This window comes from Poecilia mexicana, unplaced genomic scaffold (assembly GCF_051168715.1).
Source record: "Poecilia mexicana isolate PSO_F unplaced genomic scaffold, ASM5116871v1 scaffold_20, whole genome shotgun sequence".
NCBI classification, from domain to species: Eukaryota; Metazoa; Chordata; class Actinopteri; order Cyprinodontiformes; family Poeciliidae; genus Poecilia; species Poecilia mexicana.
This window is the reverse complement of record NW_028263389.1, coordinates 7,995,976-8,018,231: the sequence shown is the minus strand read 5'-3', so window position 1 is coordinate 8,018,231 and position 22,256 is coordinate 7,995,976. Positions and strand designations below refer to the sequence as shown.

At 39.4% G+C, this 22,256-nt stretch overlaps 1 protein-coding gene across 1 annotated transcript in view; it reads right to left on the bottom strand.

The window, feature by feature from the left end:
- Positions 1-22,256, bottom strand: part of LOC106904022 (catenin delta-2-like) — a 192,818-nt gene that overhangs the window by 22,718 nt on the left and 147,844 nt on the right. The window contains exons 17-19 of the mRNA XM_088001444.1: positions 21,042-21,224; positions 16,413-16,586; positions 14,891-15,041 (exon numbers count right to left, since the gene is read on the bottom strand). Of these exons, the coding sequence (XP_087857570.1) occupies positions 14,891-15,041; positions 16,413-16,586; positions 21,042-21,224 (508 nt within the window). The remainder of the gene's footprint in view (positions 1-14,890; positions 15,042-16,412; positions 16,587-21,041; positions 21,225-22,256) is intronic.

Sequence of the window (22,256 nt, the reverse complement as noted above, 5' to 3'; positions counted from 1 at the left end):
CTTGTGCTTTCAGGAGCGAAGCCCACAGGTCAAGTTTCAGGTAAAGAACAATCATTTTGGACTTGACGGTGAATGTTGAACAGCCTCAGCCGAAGCATAGCCGCAAATGAAAATGTTCCGCGCATTTCCAATAGATGCAGAACGTGGAGCCAAGCCGAGGCCAGTGGTCTCAGCCGAATCAAACGTAAAAAAATTAAACTTATAAAATGTGCAATTTTTTTTGGTTGCTGGACATATATTAATATGATGGTTTGAATGTCACTTTGCTATCATTCTACAATCCAAATCAGATGAGAAGTGAGGCAGATAACATGCCGAACTCCAGCTCAGAGGATGCGCTTTCCAAGAAATGACGTTCGTTTTCTTTTCTCACTTCATGCTAGTTCAGCAGCATTCAAAAACACTCCAAATAAGCCAGCACTTTTTCTAGCAAAGGTCAATATTTTATCCATTTGTGCTAAGTGCATAAACAGCTTCACCCGGCTCTGCTAAGCAGAAACAATAAAAAAAAAAAGGCACTGTGAGTTGAAAAAGCATAAGATGTGGCAGACAGTAACTTCTGCCTCTTTGTAAACAGCGTGGGTTAGCCCATGGGCTGCTGTGCTGTTGATGCTCATCTCCTATGCAGAAATAACAAGCAGCAAGAAACATTGTCGAGTGCAGTGCTCAATAAGTTTTTTTCTTTTCTTTTATTGGACTTACAAACTTAAGAATCCAAAATCTATTTTAATAAAAAATATAAAATAAAATAAAACGCTAAGTGAAAATGGTGACATTTACTTCAAACCTCAGGGCCTCCCATGGCGTCGCTGAGGCAGCAGCAGCTACTGTGAGCATCCGCTTTTCATCTACAGCGCAGACGTGCTTCAACTAAAAACTTTATCGGATACATTTGTTATCAGAAGGGCATCTCCGCCCTCTGTGCTCTTTCTGGCATTTGCTTCTTCTTTTAAACTGAGAATAGTTTAATCTCCGGGCTGAAATAATAACCCAAAAACAACAACTTCCCACAAATCCACTCTGAAAACAGGCATATATCTGAGTAAACTGCTTTAGTTATTAAGAATGTCACAACATTTAGATGTTTTGGTTTTTTTATGTTCACAGAAATGTACAAATTGCAGTGAAATAAGCATGCATATCCATTCCAAATTAGATTATTGACAACCCGACAACCACTGCCTCACCACAGACAGCAACCAAATGTTGTTGATATCAACTTCCATATGCAAATAGGAAGCTAAAATTAATTCAGCTCAGTTTCCTTTTTTTTGTAAAATGTCAGTTATAAGTAATATGAGATCATTTCGAGAAAAAAAAAAGATTATACGTGTCTTTATGTAAGGTTTACTGTTTAAAGAGCAACAAAACCCTCATAACTATTAAGTCCATCTCTAAATTACATCAAACATTGGAAAACGAAGCAGGGATTCTATTGCTTTCTCTTCTCACACAATCCTCTTGCATCCTCCTTTGTGACAGAGAAGACCGAAGCAAAAATGATTTTATAATGAAAGGCTTTTGGTTTGCACTGTACGGCGCCACACTTTTGGTTTTCACTGAGTGTTTCTTCTACTGGTTGTAAAATAACACATTTTAAGTTACTCGTTTTCACAGCGCAGAACAAAAGTACGACTTGCCTTTTTAATGGCCACTTTGTATCCGCTGACCGCTAACTTTGAGTTCAGAAAATAATTACAGAGAGTAAAAGTAGGAATAAAATATCCTTGCAGCATTACAATTTGTTCTGTGAAGCAAGAAATGTTTTTTTTTTCCCCCTTTTCTCTCAAAACGTTCCTCTTTTCTCCATCTGGTGGCGTCTGAAACGTTGCTTCCTTCTCCCCACTGAAAAGCTAAATCGCACATCACTGTGGCATGAGTTCATCCTTTCGAGCTTGGAAGTCAAACACAGGAGCATATGCTGGTGCTTTAAACATGGACACGCATTGATGCACGGGGAAATCTAATGCACGCTCACGTACACACTCTGAACAAGTCCATCTGTAAGGATAAAAGTTGCGAGCTAATTGGCCGAGTGTTATCAGAGGTTGGCAGGCTCGGCGGAGGTTAAGCAGCCATTGTCTTTTGGCTTTGAATACAAAGTTAAGCTGAATCCTTGGAGGATGACTCATTATGTGAGTGACTTGAGTCAAGTGAATAATTTCCTGGCTGATTTACCAACTGAAGAACGGTTAATTTACTTAACTTATTTGAAGATCTGACAAATTCCTGAGTGAAGGACCAAATTATTTACTGATTAAGGCTGCGGATGATTTAGCGACTTGCTAATTTACTGACGGACTGACGGATCATTTTCTCGTCTGACTTACCGATGAAGCGACTAATTTATCAACCGACTGACTGCAGGTAATAACAGCAACACCTGATACGCAGCGGAGGCTTGAGAAATTATAAGAGCCATAAATATTTTTCTTTTTCTTTGCTTATCAACAAAACGTGCTGATAAGCTGCCACCAGCATATTCGGCGTGCGGTGTGTGGGTACACCGCCGCCTCTGTGCAGATGCCTTTCAGTCATCACAACATCATCACATCTTTTTTCCTTGGGGGACCAAGCTTAGAAAGGAGAGAATAATAAGGAAGGGGAGCAAGGAGGATGCAGCAGAGTATTGGTCACCCATGAGAGAGGACAGAAGATGAATAGGAAGCTTTGGAATAAAGGGCAGGATTTAACCAGTGCTGACATTAGCATAAGCTTAGAGACGAATGGAAGATGAATTGCCTTGGTACTTGTAGAATCAGATGGAAAGTTCTTTTAACATTTCCAAATGTTTTCATAAAAAAAAAAAAAAAAAAAAAACATTAGAGGAAGTTTGACTCCCAAGCACACGTCACCTGAATGATCCAAAAAACTTTACATACAAACAAGCTGCCTCCGTTTTTAGCTGACAATTCAACAGAAGAGATATCCAATTAGAGTATGTAAATAAACATAAAAGGTACAAAATAAAAAGCAAAGCAAAGATCCTATTAGCCATTACAATCTGACACTTTCCTACATGTACACAGAACAATTTCAGGGAGTGTAAGATGTTTATTGATGAATAATAGATTAAGCTAAATGAGAAGTAGTTGATGCACTTTCCCCAAAATTAGTTTAAGATTCAGTAAATTCCAAGCTCAAGCTTTTGATGTTCCCATCACGGTCTCCTCAAAGGCCGCTATGCTTAAAACATGATAATCCCTTGCGAAGGCATTTATAAACTTTTTCCGCATTATGTCACATTACAACCGCCCCCCCCACCCACCAAAAAAATAAAAAATAAGTGTACTCTATCAGTGATAGACTGACAAAGAGACACATGATTGCAAAGTGGAAGGAAAATCTTCAAAACACGGCCACCATCTGGCTGCAGATTTCTCCCAATAATCCATGTTATTTATTTACACTCAGTGCAATTACAGCTGTTCTGTGAAGGGTTCAGAAGTTTGCAAGAGCAGGGTTCCTTAATCCTGGTCCGTCTTGTCTTAAATCCGTCTCTGTCCTACAGCACACTTGATTCAAATGATCGCATTACCTCCTCAACATGCCATCAAGTGTTCCTTAAGCCGGTTAATCATCCAGTCCTCTAGATACACACCTTTAGTCAAGGGAAATACTTGAAACGCGTAGTGCGGCAGGCTCTGAGAACCACAGTTGAGAATCTACGGGATGGAGGACCATTTGCAATCAAACGCCATCATCAAGGCAAGAGAACGGCACCAGAAAGATCAGCAGGGTTGTACACCGTTCAGTCCGATCAGTCTGCGGTCTTCAAAAGTGACAAGTTAATTTACAAATGCTGTACCAAAGCCTTCACACAAACTCAGAGGTGAAACATGGTGGCAGCAGGTGCATACTGTGGCAAGGAAAGGTAAGCTGAGTGGAGTTAAGAAATCTTCAAGGAAAACCTGTTGAGTGCTGCAAACGTCTTGAGGCTGGGGCAAACATTCAGCTCGCTGTACTACAACTACCCTAAACCTAAACATACATTCAGAGGTGCAATGGACCAGTTTAGGTCAAAGCACATTTATTATTAAGATTAAGATAGAAACCCAAATTCAGGGGCAGGGTTGCTATCTCGCAAAAAAAAACAAAAAAAAAAAACAAATAAAGTATGCCGAAGCTTGCGGTGGTAGCAGCACACTTTATGAGAGAATATACATACGGTGGATAAAAAGCGAGGGACGTGTTTACGTCAACATTTTTTTTATGAGATTTGACAAATTAACGTGTCTTAAAGCTGCATCACACAAAGCGTGCACGTCAGCCTTCCTACTACATCCGCCGTCTTTGTTTCTGGAGCGCGAGCTACAAGTGGAACACGTCCTCAAGGACGGAGACAAGCCTTGTGCTGATCACTGCACAGCCTAATAAACCTGTATTACACAGCTCTTCCAATATAGCGATCTTTACCTGAGGGGCAGAGACAGTAATGTATTCCTGCGCTGCATTCCCTCATGTGTCACCAGCCGCTGCAGCGCAGGCCATGCTTCATCATGGCCATAACAGCTGATTTGATTTAAAAGGATCCAATTACCTTCAACAATGGAGTGATTTGATTGTTTACTGACGGAGAAGGGAGAATGTTATTGAAGTGAAATTGGAGGTAATTGTCTCAGGGAGAGATGGGGGAAGATGAAACAGCTTGATTGTTTGTGGTGTCTGATTGTCTATATGCTTAATGGCATCAGAAGCCAGTGGCTTTCAGGATTGCTGGAGAATTTTCTGAACTTCAATTAAAGCTCATAAGACGGTCGGAGCTTTAACTGTAAAAAGTCAAACTGCTGAGAAAGGGACAAACCTCGACGTCGAGCAGTGAAGCATTTTGTCCAAGTGCAGACACGTTCACCTGAAACGCAAAGATGATTTTCGGATGCCGTACTCGTTTTTATGTTGACCATTAAACTGAACAAGTGGTTGAATTAGGCAATGCAGGCTTTTATTTGTTTACGTCGCCGACTCTTTATGTGACGGTACAACAATCCAAAACAATTTCTGCCGTCATCTGTTCTGGGGAATGACTGTTTCAGCTCCTCTGTATGATAAGAATCCGCTTTCTCCATATGTGACTGCAATTCATCATTGCCCTGACAGGTGGTGCCATATTCACAGCAACAGGATGCTGCTCCTTTACTAAAACATGAAACACATTTGAGTGACACCCTTTGAAGGCAGTCATTCTGAAGAACACACAGAAATATTAAAATGCTTGTAGTTTCACTGACGCTGAAAAGAATCACATGCCATTCGGGCAGCCATAGACAATCACTTTATCGTATAATATCGCAGAGCATTAAAAGATGAAGCATTTATGTTTTATTTAATGGACACAGTAAAGCATCCCAAAGTCAATATTGATCACCATCCTCAATCTGATTGCAAAGTCTATCCCTTTATTTTTTTCTGAAGTTAAATGAAGAATACCCATCTGAAATGCAGCAGCTCTCGAAAAGGTTTGAAATTGAGGGAAATTTCTTTCCCAGTTAGAAATAAGTCAGACTTCCTGAGTCTGGTGCTTTTCACAGCGGTTATACCTCACACTCTGTGTCTGCCTCTGATGTCTGCAGATGACGAGTTTACAGCAGGAGCTGCCGGGGAAGGGGACAGGGGGGATAAAAAAGGCAGGAATAATTTCCAAATGTATGAAACCTGCAACCTTGTTAGAAGAATAAAGAATAAATAATTGTTCCATCATGGTTACGGAACATTTAATAAAGTTTCAGAGTGACAATACTCTTCTTAATGAACTGTTTTGAGAAGAAAATCCCAAGCTCTTGGGTATGAACAGATCATTTGAAACCTTCAGCTTGATGTTTTTTGTGCAACTCATAAGGGTTCCTCAGCTCGAGTTAGACTGATGACATAAAAGCTGAGGAAAAAAAAAACCAATCTCATAATCACACGGCAGCACTTTCTGTCCCCGTCTCTGTCTCTCTTTATTGTTCTCCATTTTTCTCTAGCTGTCGTGCTCCCTGTTGGGTTCAGAGGCGCACAGAACGAGGAATGCCAGAGAGAACAAAGTATGCTGATAAAAGACATGCCATGCCCTCACACATGAGAAATTCATCCCACAGGCGACAGAGAAATTTCATAAAGTAGTGCCGCAGAAGAGACGGAGAAGTGTGTGTCAACACTGTGTGAGTCAGCGGACCCGGCCGCACCGTCTCTCAGCCTGCTCGCCGTGCAAAGTTGTTTATGTCTAGGACTGTGCAGTCTGTTGACAGCCGAGAAGACAAAATATGTAGAATCTGGCGTGTGCGAGGACAGCAAAAAAAAAAAAAAATTGCCTTGGCTGGCTGACAACTTTAGTTGCTCATAGCACGCTGATTCTGACACGTTTTCTGAGAGCATGTGTGAGAGTAAAATAAATAATAATAATAATAATAATAATAATAAAGGACATATTTCAGTTTTCGTCACATTTTTAATTATTTGCAACACGGTGCCCGACATTCATCATAAACACACTCCGACGTACACACACTTAGTCGTGCAATTAGTGACATCCCTGTGCTGCACTATTTTGGTTTCCACAGTAACACTCCTTGAGACTGATGTCATCAACGCAACACACAAAGAATGAGAGATATAAGGCGCTATGAGCTCATGTCTGGGGAAAAAGACAGAGAGGGGTGTGACGGAGAAGGAGGAACAAAAAAAAAAAAAAAAGTAGGAGATGAGGTAAGGAAGTGGAAGACAGAAAAACTGACAAACTGCACCGAGAAGGCAAGCGGGGGAGGCAGTAGAAAAACAGGATGATCCCAACGGACCAGAGAATAATTTTCCAATCCAGTGATCAATAAAGTACATCTTATCTTATTTTAGCAATATTGTATCGCTCAATTTTCTCTGTTCAAACATTAAGTGAAACATGTCCACAAAAAGTGATTGTGCCCTGCTCTCAGTTCGAAACAGACATGCTAACAAACAGCTATTTTGATATAGTCCAATAGAAACTGATATTCAGTGATTTTTGTACAGAAGAAAAAAAATTATGTTATGATGTACTGGCAACATAAATAAATAAATCGCAACAAAGGAATAGTAAATACTCCATCAAATAAATGTCCCCACAAAATAAAAACTAAATGAATATTCAGATTTTTTTTCAGGAGCAGGAAAACTTTGATTCATAAAGATTTGAGGGCCGCTTTGTTCGATACAGAAGTGAACTGACTTTGCAAAGGGGCCAGCAGAAAAAAAAGAACCCGTCCCATGATTTGAATATAAGAACATGAAAAAAAAAGAGCCTGAAATAAAAACAAAGTTTAAAAACAATAAAAGTCCAGGAAGTGCGTTTGCAAAATAAGTGTCACAAAATAAAACACCATTGCAAAATAAAAAATGAAATAAACAGATGAATAAATAAATGAACAGTAAGTAAGTTACTTACTAAATAAATGAATAACAAAAACAACTGTCCATTGAAAAATATATTTTCATATTTTTATTTTTTTCATGAGTGCATATTTTTATTTCATGGGGGGAATTTATATATTATTTATTAATAACGATATTTATTTATGCATTTAATTGTGACTGGAACAGCTCTCCATGGTGTATCCATCCTTTCGCCCATTGACTGCTGGAGATGGGCATCAGTCCCCTGTGACCCTACAAATGGAGGGATGATTTCACTCCACAACATTTTATGTGCAAACATCACTATCATATGAGTGTGCCCATATAAAAGTATCCCATTAAAACCTTATTGTTGAAAATTACAATACGACATCTGTTGCAGTCAATCACAATGATCTGACTACTCTCTTTTCTAAGGTTACAATGTTGCCAGGACTTTCTCTGAGCTCCATCAGGGTTACTGAGATCAAGTGTGGACATGAAAGACAATAAAAGTATAAATATATATATATATATATATATATATATATATAGATATATATCTATATATATATATAGATATATATAGATATATGTATATATATACACACACACACACAGAGTATTTTTAACCTCAGGTTTCAAGAAGTGCAAAATGGTTTGAGAAGTTTTAAATAACCCCATAAATATTCTGCCATTAATTTTAAGTTTTAAAGGGAAAAAAAAATAAAATAAATCACCAAATGTTAATTTTCAGAAGTTGCAGAATGTACACCCAATCGCACTTCAACATCAAAGGTGGAAATCATATTCAAGCTCAAGGTAAAAGATACGGCCACCTTCTCCCCATGAGATAATTTCATATCTATTATTAATGACCTGCCAGAAGTTTTCCTAGCACTTGTACCTTGTGCATATCTCATAATGCATGCCACAGCTACATGTGGCTAACTAATGGATGCACACAGGTTGTGGCAGTGGAAGAGTCAGATGCGCAAAATAAACTTGCCCAGAAATGACAAACCGAGTTTTGCTCACTGCGTTTCCAAATGCACACTGTGGTGTTTTCCGATTCCAAGGTTCCACCGCCCAGAATTCAACAGCAAGCATTCATGAACGTCTTTCCAAAAACAATATCCCAGAAATTATGATTCACCTTTCGTGATGAGCTCCAAGTCTTTGAGGTTGGAAATCCTCCTTGCAATTATAATCTGCCGCTGCCTTCACAGATTCTCTGTTGGGTTCGAGTCAGGACTCTGATTGGGGGAATGTATAAATATTACTGTTATTTCCAGTGAGAAGAATCCTGTTTGGTCAGATTAGCAGGTCCCTTCAACCTATTAGGCGTCCTGAATGAACACACATTACGTTTTCCAATTCTAAGCAAATCTTGGTTTGCACCATCTACCAAAGTAAAACAAGGTTCCTTGATCTTCATAAAACAAATTTATTCTGCGTAAATGGGAGCTGCCTCTCTCTCACTCTCTCTTACAAGAACAAGAAACAGCCTTTCAGGCATTAAAGTGCCGTTCCAAATTCATGTGTGTCAAATTACCATTTTTAAGTCAACAGTAAGAATTGCCCTGACAGATAGTACGGCGATGAATGAAGTGCATGTATCGCTACACGACCATAGACTATAATATGCAAATCAAAGCCATAAAGGAGGTGAAATCAGGAGAGACCCAAAACACAGAGATGAAAAGAAGGAGTCGCAGAGACATCAATATAGCACAAAATCACATTACTGAGGGATTTCAGAGTAAGCATACATATGCAGTTAAGACTCAGCTGTCACTGTTCTCTCATCTCTTTCCTCTTCCATCGCTCTATATTCTTAGGCTGACTTGGCTTCACTATACTTTTTCCCTTTTATCCCTCTCTAGTCTTGTGCCACTTCTTGCTCTTTTCCTCCTGCTTGTCTCCCCGGTATCCAATCATAGAGAGCTTTCCAGAGGATTTGACACAAAGGTTGTAGTGTGTGAAAGATGATCCTCCTCTACCCCTGATGAGCTCTCATGCAGACTACCATTCCCCCATGGTGATCATGCCAAACTCACCGGCACTAACGGCTTATGACACACTCTTGCAGCAGTTTTCGAAGATGTAGTGGGAGGGGGGGGTGCGGGGATTCAGTTTCAGTTTTTCAGAACGAGGTGATGTTTGAGGAGATTTGTCATGCGGGGTTGTATTGTAATTAGTTGCAAGTTTGATCTTGCAAAAACAAATCAGCTAAATCTGTGAAATCGCACAGACAAAACATCGGAGGATGGAGGATATTTGGACTTGTCTTTCCTAAAAGCTTGGCCTCTGCTTCTTTCTTATCCATCTTAATCGGCTGAGAGTTTGCAAAAAACAGAAATTACAAGAGAGCTACTTGTACTCTTCATGGAGATGTGCCGATGTAGTGACTCTTCTCTTACTATCGTCTCTTTCTTCGTTCTGCTTGTACCAACAAGGTCAGGAAAGATTATGCCAGGATTCACCTGCAGTTCCTCTTTCTTGAGCCTTACAGGAGGATCGTCTCTCCTTTTATCCTTTCCTGCTAAAGGTATATTTGGGCCTCAGAGGATTCCATATGTAGAGGAAAGAGTATGTAGAGAAGGAAATGAATCAGAACGACCTTTTGACAACGTGCCTCACAACAGGATGCAAGGAAACATAGTCATTAATGGATTTTCCACTATATTATGCCAAACTACAGCACAAATAAAATCTATGAGTTTTTTTAAAAGTCAGATGAAAGTGCTAGAAGCATTAAGCAAAAATAAAACCACATTTTTTAAAATTTGGCAATGTTTACAATTTAGAACCGATCACAAAACTGACCTAGTCTTGGTCAGAAATTGGACACAAAAAAAAATTGCTATTCACATGTACAGTGTAGCGCTGACATGTGCATGTTTTGAAAGCCATAGGAAATAAAAACTCATATTTTTATGCATCCTCTGTTACAACCATGTTTATTGTTTGTGCCATTGTGTTTACAGTTGAGTTAGTCAGACTGTGTGATTAAGAAGCTCTGACGCCTTGATTGCACTTTGGTTGCTCCCGAGCCTCCTGTTTGCACAAGGAGAACCCAGAATGATGCTGTGCATGTTAAACACAAGGAGTCATACTGAAAGGCTACAGCTACGTCACTGGTCTCTAGAAAAGAAAATTAGAGCTTCTCCATGTAAGATTCTGTGGTTCAACACGAGCGACTGCATTCTTCCAACAGAAGGACGGCAGCTTGCTTCCATTGAACACCAGTTGTCTTCTGCTAAACTATTATTTAAATTAAATTAATTTAAGAAAAAGATACATGACCTGATGCAACCACAGACTTTGGTGTATTTTATTGGGATTTTCATGAGGCAGACAATTATAAAATGAAGCATAACTCTGAAACGGAAGAAGAATGAGACAAGATTTTCTGATTATTACTATTATTATTTTTTTTTTTTTACAAATGACAGTATGGGAAGTGCAGTGTGCTACATTCAGTCCCTGTTAGTCAATACCTTGCAGAACCGCTTTTCTGTGCAATTACAGTTCCAAGTATTTTGGATATGTCTCTACCAGCTTTTCACATCTCGAGACTAAATTGTTTGCCAAGGTTTGTTTACAAAATAACCTAATCACAGTCAGACTGAACTCTGTTATCCTTTAAGAGCGTATATTTTTAAGTCTTAGCAAAATTTCAGTTACATTCCAGTCTGTATTTCAAGCCATAGTCATATTTAGTGAATTAGGATATTACTGCAATGTTCATTTATTTCTGTAGCTTAACGAAGCAAAACATTACATAGATCAATTAGCCTTAATTTCTGTTAATTATGAGGATTTTATGATCATCCATTTCCACGTAATGGGTGTGTGTCCTTGCAGGAAGAATTAAATAATATTTTGGTGGTCTCTTTTCAACATTTTTTTTTTTTGACCACTCTTTTATAGGTCAGTTTTGCAGAGAGGCTGACTGATTGGGTTTAATAATTGCAACTCATCCATAGTTACCACGCAAGTCTCGGATTCTTCTTTGCTTCTCATAGGTGTGGTTCAATGCGAACATAAAAACTATAATCTAAGTTTTTATGTTTGCAGAACCTTTTCAGAAGCTCATCGTTTGCCTTAAACGTCACTAGCGTGTTACTTTGTTATGCACTTTAACATAAGATCACAATAAAATATATTAAAATTTGCTGCTGTAATGTGTACTTAATCTGTATGCGTAATTATAAAATAATCTGCACATTTTCTGAAGTATTTCCCTGTCCAGCACTAATGACTCTTTAAGATGGAGAAACACGCTCAAATCAGAAACATGTGGAACGTGGCACATCTCAACTATAAGTGAGTCATGTTGCAGTTTAATTGAAGATCCTAAAAAACAAAAAAAGGGGGAATTATTTCTTTATGAATTTGTACAATGTTTAATTAACTGACTCCTGCTCTCACTTCATCTGAATGTCAGTCCATTAAAATGTTTACCTCATTCTGCTTTTGCTCAGGAAAGCTAATGGCTGTTAAAACTTACAATTCTCATTTTTTACATGCAATATTTATAAACAAAGAACATTTTAGTGGTCTTAGTCAAAACACTCTACTTTAATTAGTGAAAAGGTCAATAAAAAAAGGCTGATTTAAAAAATCCCCAATGCTGATCAGACTAATTTACCTTCATTTATTTTGCTCTGGCAAGACAAATGAAAACAGCTAATCCTAATGATTAAGATTAGCTTTAAAACCAAAAATACCAAGCATTTTTAACAGTACCTAGTTGTGGAGGAGAACTCTGAATTTGAACACCTCAACCTGATTTTAGTTTACAGGTATGGTAACCTCCTGGTTAGCACCAACTTGATAAAACAGCCAAGCTTAACCATACATGAACAGAGATTTGTTCCAAGTCTGGAAGAGTGCAAAGGCCGTTGTTGTCAGGCAACACAACAACCAACGAGACAAGATGGCCTTTCAGAAGTGACTCCAAATGTTCTTTTACACAACACCGTGATCAAAAACACCATCCACATCACCATCCTACATAGAGAATGTAGTACGAATCTACATTCTCTATGTAAAATATATGCAACGAGACAAAAGTTTTTGTAATTGTTGTGCAAACACAAATGCTAAACCGAGCCAAAATATTAGTCTTTGTTTTTAAAAACATAAAATCCCAGAAACTGTTTAACTCTGTCACATGATGGTGTGATGTCACCACTGTTCCAAATGCAATAACTGCACATGACAGGGAAGATAGAACAATATTATGAATTTTCATCTTAAATCTTCTTGCATTTTAACGCTTAAATCAGGAATCTCATAAAACTGGTATCAGTGAGTCAAAGCTTCCTACAAGGGAAAACAGACGGGCTTAAATGACCTCACAGGATTTTTCACTTATTGGACTGAACCTTTTGGAATTTTCCTCAGGGCTGTAGATTATCACCCCCAAAATATTTCAAAATAACACCTGGATATTTATACAATTACAAATATCGGACAACTTGTGCATTCAGGTGATAATCAATTGAGTAAAAGTTTTAGCAGTCCCCCAACTACTGCACGTTTGTTCCTTTGCATGCAGAATAAAAAAGATCGCAACAATGTCTGCAGCAACACTTGGTCAGTTTTTTGCAGGGTCAAACTATTCAACCTTTGTTGCTCCGAAGCATTCCACTTGCTGTAGTATGTCCAAGTTTTGTTAAGCTGATATGTTTTCACATTAAAAAAAAAATGTATATAATTATCGTTTGTTTATTTTAATCTGCCGTGCTAATTTGTCTGCAGATAGACTGGAGAAAACAAACAAACAAACAAACAAACACAATCACAAAAGGGAGATCACTCACAGCCAGCAAAGCGCCTGCGCGAGAGCTCTAATTATCCTTTAATCTGCTGCTGTGCGTCAGCCAGAGCGTAGTAGGGGGGCGTGTTGAGCCTTGGCGGCGGCATTCCTTGTTGTTCCGCAACAAGGAACAACAACAACTTGCTGCAAAACCAAGATATGTTTCAAAAGCCTCCAGCGTGAAACAGTGGGTGCCAGAGTTGCTATAGAAACCGTTGAGCCCACCAACAAGCTAAGATTGTCAGAGATATTAGAGATAGAGAGGGAAAAAAAACAAAAAAACGTGCACGCACGCGCACATACATAAAATCGTTCGTGTGTGTGTGTGTGTGTGTGTAAGGTGTCTGTTTAGAGAGATAAAGATGTTTTTGGTTTTCGGTCGACATGATTGACCTGTTATTGCTGCACTAGCCCGGCAGCAGCAAAGAGAGGACAGCCACAAAGAAAAAAGGATGTGTCTAATACATGAAAACACTTGAAGGCACAAAAGGAAATGCACACACACTCAGTGTATATGAGTCAGGTTAGCTAATGATCTCTAGATGTGTTGATTCTACCAGACTGACTGGGGCTCACTCATTACCCAGTGTACTTTTCAAAGACTAATGCGAGCCTTTGATCTGCTACCACTCTCGCCCACTCTCTTCAGCGTTTCCTTCTCAATTACACATTATTCATGTTATTTTCTGAACTCACAGCTGGCACAGTATAATCTTTATTAATCTCAGTCTCTCAGAGACCAACATGTAATAGTCTCTGTTAAACTGATGGCGAGATAAAAACCATAATGCTGGATGGAAAAATATGAAAATGATTACTTTACAAAATCACAAAAAAATAAAGGTGAAACCAAAACATATTCGTAGGCCATACAAATTTGACATTAATCTTAATGCTATCCTCTCACTTCCATCCACATTGAGTCTGCAAAAAAGGCAATTGTAGTTTCATGCATGCGTTTTTCAGACATACACACACAAACAAATGTGCAACTATCTTTCTGACTTAAAAGTAGAAATGTTTATAAAAATCATCTGGTGACTCCAATTAGCCAAAAATCCAACCTTTTTTTCTGATCAGTGAACGCACCCAAATAAGCACTACCAGTTCCTACTGGCCACAAACTTTGGTGTGGATGGTGATGCTGAGGAAAGAAGACTCAAATGTAACTTTTTTAAACTCAGCAAGTCACAGAAAGAGCAGAAACTGACCAGCTCTACGTTAGGACAGTCCCGAAACATTGGCCGCATGCTGGGAACCTCATGATTGAAGTACGAATCCACATTCTCTATGTAAAATATATGCAACGAGACAAAAGTTTTTGTAATTGTTGTGCAAACACAAATGCTAAACCGAGCCAAAATATTAGTCTTTGTTTTAAAAACAAAAAATCCCAGAAACTGTTTAACTCTGTCACATGATGGTGTGATGTCACCACTGCTCCAAATGCAATAACTGCACATGACAGGGAAGATAGAACAATATTATGAATTTTCATCTTAAATCTTCTTGCATTTTAACGCTTAAATCAGGAATCTCATAAAACTGGTATCAGTGAGTCAAAGCTTTACAAAAAGCAGAGATCAGTCACCACATTCTACTTCAAATTCTACTAAATCCCTTACTAAAAAGAGAATAGAAATGTCGGTAATCTATGCAATAACGAGAGGTAGTGGAATAAATCCTTGTTGGCGTAATCCAGTTATCATAACTCACCTATAAGCTCCTTGTTCCTGATGTCCAGCGCCATGTTTCGGAGAGCTGTGGCGACGGCACAAACTACTTTGTCGTTGTCTATCCTCAGTAGCTCCACCAGAATGGGAAGGCCTTTCTCTTTACGGACAGCGGCCCGAATGTACACTGACCACTTCCGGGAAGAAGATGACAAGAAGATGGTTAAAGACGTCCAACACAATCTAAATCAGAATCTATGACACTTTTTTAGATTAAACAATGCTGATCTGTGATGGTAAAGTACAGATTCGTTCAGCTTCTCCAGACTGTTGCAATGAAATAAACTCACAGTTTTCTTCATCTTTATGGCAGAAATAGGGAATCATTTCCTCCCATCCACTTGGGATTTGAGGAACTGATTCATCATAAGATATCGACAATCGTACGTCTTGGCTTAGACCTAAACGTGCAGAGCTAAGAGAGTGTGCCAACACTGTCAGCAGATATGTTCTCGAAACACAGAGACAGATCTTATTTAATGAAAAAGTATACACACACACACGAGGACCACCTGCTCCTGCAATTTTCCTTTCTTCTGCTGATTTTTCAAGAGCCATCCTATTCAGCCTCTTACGCTTTCTTTGTCCACTCTGCTGTCGGCGGAAGTGCTTATCAAATCAAAATCAGTTGCAAACACCTCGCAGGCATCTCGACAAGACTGATGAAGAATACTCTCAGCTGCAACCCTTCTTGCTTTTGCCTTTTGTGTTCATTTTCTTTCGTTCACCTACCATATTTTAATGCATTCTTTTCCTTATCGGACAGCCAGGCTGCTTATAAACAGCCGTACGATGCAGTTATATAAATATCCAAGGCCGCCCTACAGTGGTACACTGTATACTCCGTCTTTAACCCTCATATCTCTTCCTGGAGGCACAAGTTGCCCTGACAGTACCATGGCCACTTGAGTCATCCATTATAGTCATGTAGTCTCCTCCCTCGGTTCACTCCTTGTGGAGTCTTCCTCCAGTCCCTGGTGCATTTTAAACAGCAAGCAACAATAACAAACGTGTGCATTGCCTCGGAATAATATTACAAGGTTCATAACGCAAAATTCCCGAGATTAAGATCTAATAAAACAGCCGGGTGCTGCTGTCAGCGAATGCAATATTGTTTTGACAGACTTTGTCATAAGTGGAAGTTCTTTCTGCTCTGTGGGAGTAAAAGGAAACACTGTTTCATTCAAGAACAAATCCTCACCCCTGTCTTAAGTGTGCTTGTTTACGTGGCCCCTTATGAAACAATAGGACTTTTGAAATCTCAAAAAGAAAAAAAGTAATTTATCTTGCTCAGCATGACCATTCTAATTCTAATTTTCATCGCACCTCTCGGCGATAATCCCTTCTACACACGTGGCATTTTAAAACAATGGAAAATGGGGTCGGAGAGGAGATTAAGCTAATGAAAAGCTCTATCTTATTTTAATAAATCAAATGGGAAGTAGATATTGATTTTGAGTACAAAGAAAAATATATCTGAACTCCTTTTTCGGGTCTGTGGATACCTTCCAGCTGCCTGCAGCGAGGTTCTGTAGGGCTCCGGCGGCGCCTTCGAGCGTGTCGGGATTGGAGCATTCAGAAAGCAGAGTGAGGTATGGCTTGACAATGGTGGGGTGCCACAACATCTGAACCCCTTTGGGAGGCTCGGCTGTGTCGGGAAAGGGACTCACGCCATCCCACTGCGAAAGATCAGAGCAAATGACACAAAGTTGTAATTTAAGTTCATATTTAGCAAGAAACTGTGCTTGCTGCTCATACTGGTCAGCTTGTTGCTGTGTGGAAGCATCCAGAGGCTGTCACAATACACGGTGCTATAAGTCAGCAGAAAACAGGAAGCTAAGCATGCTTCTTAATCCATACAGCAGCAGCCTTCAGTCAGAGGCCTCTTTAGTTTTGTTGCAAGACTGACTGCTCCCATAACTTAAAATATTTTGCTGTGTTTGTACATTTTGAGTGACACCGACAGAGAGTTCTGTAATTTTGGGCTGTTTTTAAAATACAGTCTTATTTTACGGTAACCATAAATAAAGTGTCCTCTTGTTGCCTACAATGATTATAGAGAAATGATGATCAGCAATCAGTATTTGCAGGTCAGAGCTTCACAGAAATCGGTGATGAGAAAAATCTCTGACTGGGGCGTCAGTCACGATCAGACATTTTCAAAGCAGCTCCAGCTTTTAAGTAAATGACATTTGTGTGCGTGTAGTGAAATTTTAATTGTAACAAACAAGCAACAGTGACGGTTGCCGTCTGTTTTGCATGTTTCACATGGAAAACGTTTCATTTTCAACACACATGTTGCACACAGATGTTTTTAGCAGCTTCTGTCTGCCGTTTCTACGTTTACCATAGTTACTGTGTTTAGCCTGCTGATATGAAATTCATTGGATGTGCCATTATTTAATAACATTCTTCAATAATAAGAATGTCGTATTATGGAAGAAGGTTGTCATTAGACATAATATTCCTTAATAATACAAAATTGTAACTGTAGTGCTGCAGTGTTTTTGAACAAATAACAGCTCTTCTGTGTTGGGAAGGAATACATTTCACTGTTTTTGACTTAAGAAAAAAAACAAAAGACTGTCATCTGTCATCTTTAGCAACTTGAAAAACATTGCTCCTTACTGTCACCTAAAAGGCATCCAGGACATTCTCTGGTACAGAGGCAGCTGCACATAGTGCTGCAACACGACGTACTAGGATATAGGAAAACAAAAGATGACGGCAAATATACTTAAGAACTAACAGTCAGATCTGTTTCTTATTGGCTGAACTGCACTGCTGGAAATGGAGGTACTCATTTGTACAAACAGGCCAGTTTTACCATGTCTCTATCTTGGGATTTTTTTAGTTCCAGGAAGACTTCTTTTTTAAGTCTGTAAATATATAAGTTTTACTGGAATTGAACAAATTCCAGAAAACATTCATTATGATACTCCGAACAGCTAGATCATCTCTGGAAAACATTATTCCGACCCATTGTAATTCTGTGTCTTTTTGCCTTGGTTTTTCTTTCCAAGACTCTCTCAGATAAGGAGAAACCTCACTGCCTCCACTTTATTCATATTTCTTTATTATGTTGTCCCTTTTTCTCCGTCTGCCTTTCTCAATTCTCTACTTGGATCTCTACGTCCTTGCTTCCCTGTTTTTATTCTAACCCTTACCCCTCAGACTGCTGCGTTTTTCATCTTTCTGTCAACACTTTCGGCTTTGCTCTACTGATTCCCCTTCTCTTTGTCTCCAGGTAAACTGGGCAAGCGTGCGACTTCAGAGAGTTTCTATCGAGTGCGCAAGATGGGGAATGCGTTTTTTTGATCTATACATAGATTCTCTGATCGTGAAAAAAAAAAAAAAAAAAAAATCAAAGACGTGTGGAAGTCTAATGTGTGCAGAAAATGTTAAGTAATTCACATTATTCTGTGTCCTAGATGGTATTGTATACAGGAATGTTTTTGATGCAGGCAATGTGGGCAGTTGCCCTTGGAATCATCAAACTGGGGTGGGGAATGAGTGATAATAAAACAACAACAAAAACACTCCTCCAAAAACCAAAGTGCCTTTGTACCTCTTAGCTGTGCCCTGAATGATTCCTGCTTTGCACTTTGTGCGTGTGCAGACAGTCAGGGGTTGGTGCCCTGCTGTGTTGAGTAGGTGCACCCTGTTAGCTGCTGACAGACAGAGCAGGTCACATGATTAAGTTGCACAGCAATTTCCCCTGCCAGACACACCGATAGGTTTTCACCAGGTATGGCTGAGCTGTCAGTCAAACTGAACCCGGGTGGAGTGGAGCAGAAGTAAACCAGTGATGTCCTCAAAGCCTTTATCTAGACAGAGCCTCGGTGCTATGTTAAGGGAAGTTCATCCGTCCATTGTCTATACCCAATCAACCTTGCAGGGTCATGGGGGGGATGCAGCCCATCTCCGGCAGTCTCCTGGACAGGCTGCCAGTCCATCGCAAGGCAACATGTGAACGCGCAGGGAAAAAAGAACCACGCACTCATAGCAATTTAGAGAGACGAATCAGATGAAACAGTTGTGTTTTGGGTTTTGGAGAGAATCCTCACGTGCACAGGGTGAACATGCAAACTCCATGCAGAAAGACTCCAAACTGGGATTCAAACCCAGAGCATTCTTGCTGCAAGGGTGGCAGTTAAGGGGTAACGGGAAGAGCCACAGGGAAATTTGAACAGATTATGTCTTTGGAAACCAGAAGCGGATGTGTGGATGTCTGCATCATGGATTTAAAACGGAAAGGGAAATATGACGCACTAATGGGCAGAAGCATGACCTAACTAACAGCTGCATATTACATAGTTTTGTTTTCAATCGGGGAAGGCTTCTGACAGAGGCAACACACTCATGAAAAGTGGAATTATTTCTTTGTGTGGTTTAATAACCAGCAAATAACTGCTGACTTCATTCAAGACGTTCTGCTGATGCTATTGTTGAACTGTTGTGTAAACATTTGTTTCAAAATTTCAGTGAAGTCCAGTAGCTGTATTTGAGTGCAGAAGGAGACACGAGTTCATGCAAGAACTTGCTATGGACCAACTGTTGCTAATATTTAAATGAAATTATTTTTTTTCATTCCAAATCAAATATTTTTAGAATCAATCAGCTCAGATTCTTGAAAGGCATTCATTGCTCCCTGCTGAATATGTTCTGAACCTCCGATTAGTCTTGTTAGTTGGTCGAGTTGACAGTACTGGTCAAGATGAAAACAGAACAGCAACAGGCTTTTTTTCTATAGTTTTAGAACAGCAATGTAGTACTATTGCTGGTTCCAAAACCAAACTATAATTATAACTAATCCAGTCTCTTAGCTTTTATCCCTCACATGTCTACGCTGAGTGTCTAATCTGAATGTCTGTGATCAACTCCTCACCCTTAGGACCTTCTCTGAAGGAAGGTTTACACTGATGCCTCATGTATCTCCCTGGAGCAAACGGTTGATGCTTCAAAAAAATGAAATTGAAATGTGAAAACTAAACAAAAACGAACTTACCGTCAAGCCCTCTTACCGGGGCTTGTTTTATGTTTTCATGCATAAATGCATCAACAGTGGAAATGATGGATACATTTGAGGAATATAATCCTATTGAAAAAAGCTCAGATTCAAAATGTTTAATAATGTAAAGTATAACTAACTGCGGAAAACTGGTTTTAATTATTTAAAAAGCCAAGTCTTTCAAACTCAGCTTGAAGGGTACACAGCGATCCGGCATTTTCATTCTATTTTTTGTTATTTACTTCATGTCCCTGTTAAAAGCAGGACAGTCGATCACAGCATCTTTCTGTTTCATCATATAAAGCTGATCTTACGTTACACAGCCACGTGTCTATTTGAGAAAAATTGAAGGAGGAGGAAAGAGGCTGTTAAGAGAACAAACAACTGGATGAATGAGGGAACAAATTATGCAAGACACATCTATTTATTTTTCTACGTATCAACATTATATGCTGTGAATTCGATCATATGTCAGGAACTTTGTCTGCTTCTATTAAAACTATGATCATAAGAGTTAAATAGCTGGGAGGAAAATAATCTATTTCTGGAATATTCTTAGTATAGATCCTTAAAAGCAAACTCATTTAGAAATCGCTGTCCTACAGGGAAGCAGAGTATCAAGGCTTCCTTACCCCCCACACAAAAAAAAATCTTCCTCAGATGGATCAAAGTATTTTATTTCGCTCCTCATTCTGAAACACAGACGGTGAGGTAAAAGGCCCCGCAAAATTCTTTTGTCCCTGGGGAACGTTCTTGCAGTCTAATTGCAGCTAAATTACAAAATCGATGTGGTGGTAGCCCATGTACTGCTGTGTTCCACAGGGAGACCTGGGATTGTATTTTAAGACCACTCTGTTACCCGAATATCTGAGGAAAACAAAAAAAGAAAAAAAAAAAAGTGGAACTGAAACGGCATAGACGGCTTTAAACTAAACCTGATGTCAAAATATAAAAGCTGCTCTAAAGCCATTCGCCACTTCCATCTGCCTGCATGAAACACAGAACCGTGATGAAGTTCAGTGAGTCGCCCAAAGACATGTTTCTTTACACTGACATGACAACAAAAAAAACATGTTTAATGTTCCATTTTAACCCAAATCACTTTGTTGCTTCTGCCCTTTACCTGCTCAGCTCCCTTCTTTTTCTTTTTCTTCTTCCCCCAGCAACCGGAGCTCTCCCCTTCACATCCATTTGCATCACAAAGCAGCCCATCCAGCTCTTCGAGACCACCTTGCTGGCCGTGGGATGTCTCAGCAGCCAGTCTGTATGACAGATTCCTCAGAATACAAACACAGTTCTCTACAGTCTAGAGATAAAGCAAACGCAGGAGGAAGAGAAATGGTGTGGGGAGAAGGAAGATGAGACGAAGAAAAGATAAATGGTTAAAGTCCAAAAGTTGAAATGAAAGATCTGTTTGAAAACAAAAAAAAAAAGGAAGTTCAAAAACAAGGCATCGCTTGAAAGGAAGACAGAGAGAAAAAAGAAAAAATCCACTCATATATAATATAAACCCCCAGGCGACACCCATGAGAAAGACAGATGGGAAACCAAACAACGTCCATAATCTCTCAGGTAATATGTTTTCTGCATTTTGTTAGCTCTGACTTTGAAATGAGATTAGAAAAACTCAAGTAAATGAGGAAAAATGACAAACCCAATATATTATCACACAGCTCATTTAACACTCGGTGCAGAGGCAAACCCTAAAGTCGCCGATCCTGTGAGGAAGTGTGTGTCCCCCGTACACGGACAAACCATGTCTTACAACGTTTGTTGTCTATTCTTAAAAGCGCGCTTCTGAGACTCTGCGTAGCCGCGCGCGCGCATTTGTGTATCGCTGAGAAAGGGGAGTCATCAAATCAGCGGAGTGGAAATGATCAAAGACGAATAATCAATCTTCTCGCAGTCTGACCGTTGGTTTACACAAAGACGACTAAGGAGTGTAATTGAACAGCCTCAAGAGATGCAACAAAGAAAAACAATGTCTCACTCCAGTGAGCTGCAGTCATGTCTGAAATTCTATTCACAGTCTATTACAGAATGATGTTGGAGAAGTTGTGTTTAATTTACAATTTACGGTGACATTTCATATTTCGATCTGTTGTTTCACGTTTATTCCGAACTCCTTTATTATAGCATACAAGGTTTGTAGAGTGCAGAGACACTTGCGGACGGTTCTGTGTTACTCGAAGCTGCGAGACCGGGGTCACGTATGGATCGGCATCCCTACCATGTGTAACATTTATCAGATCCTCAGGAAAATAAGTTTGCCACTTGTTTACATGTTGGTCTTTTTTTTTATTGCATGTCCTTGTTTATGAATCTATACCCTCACATT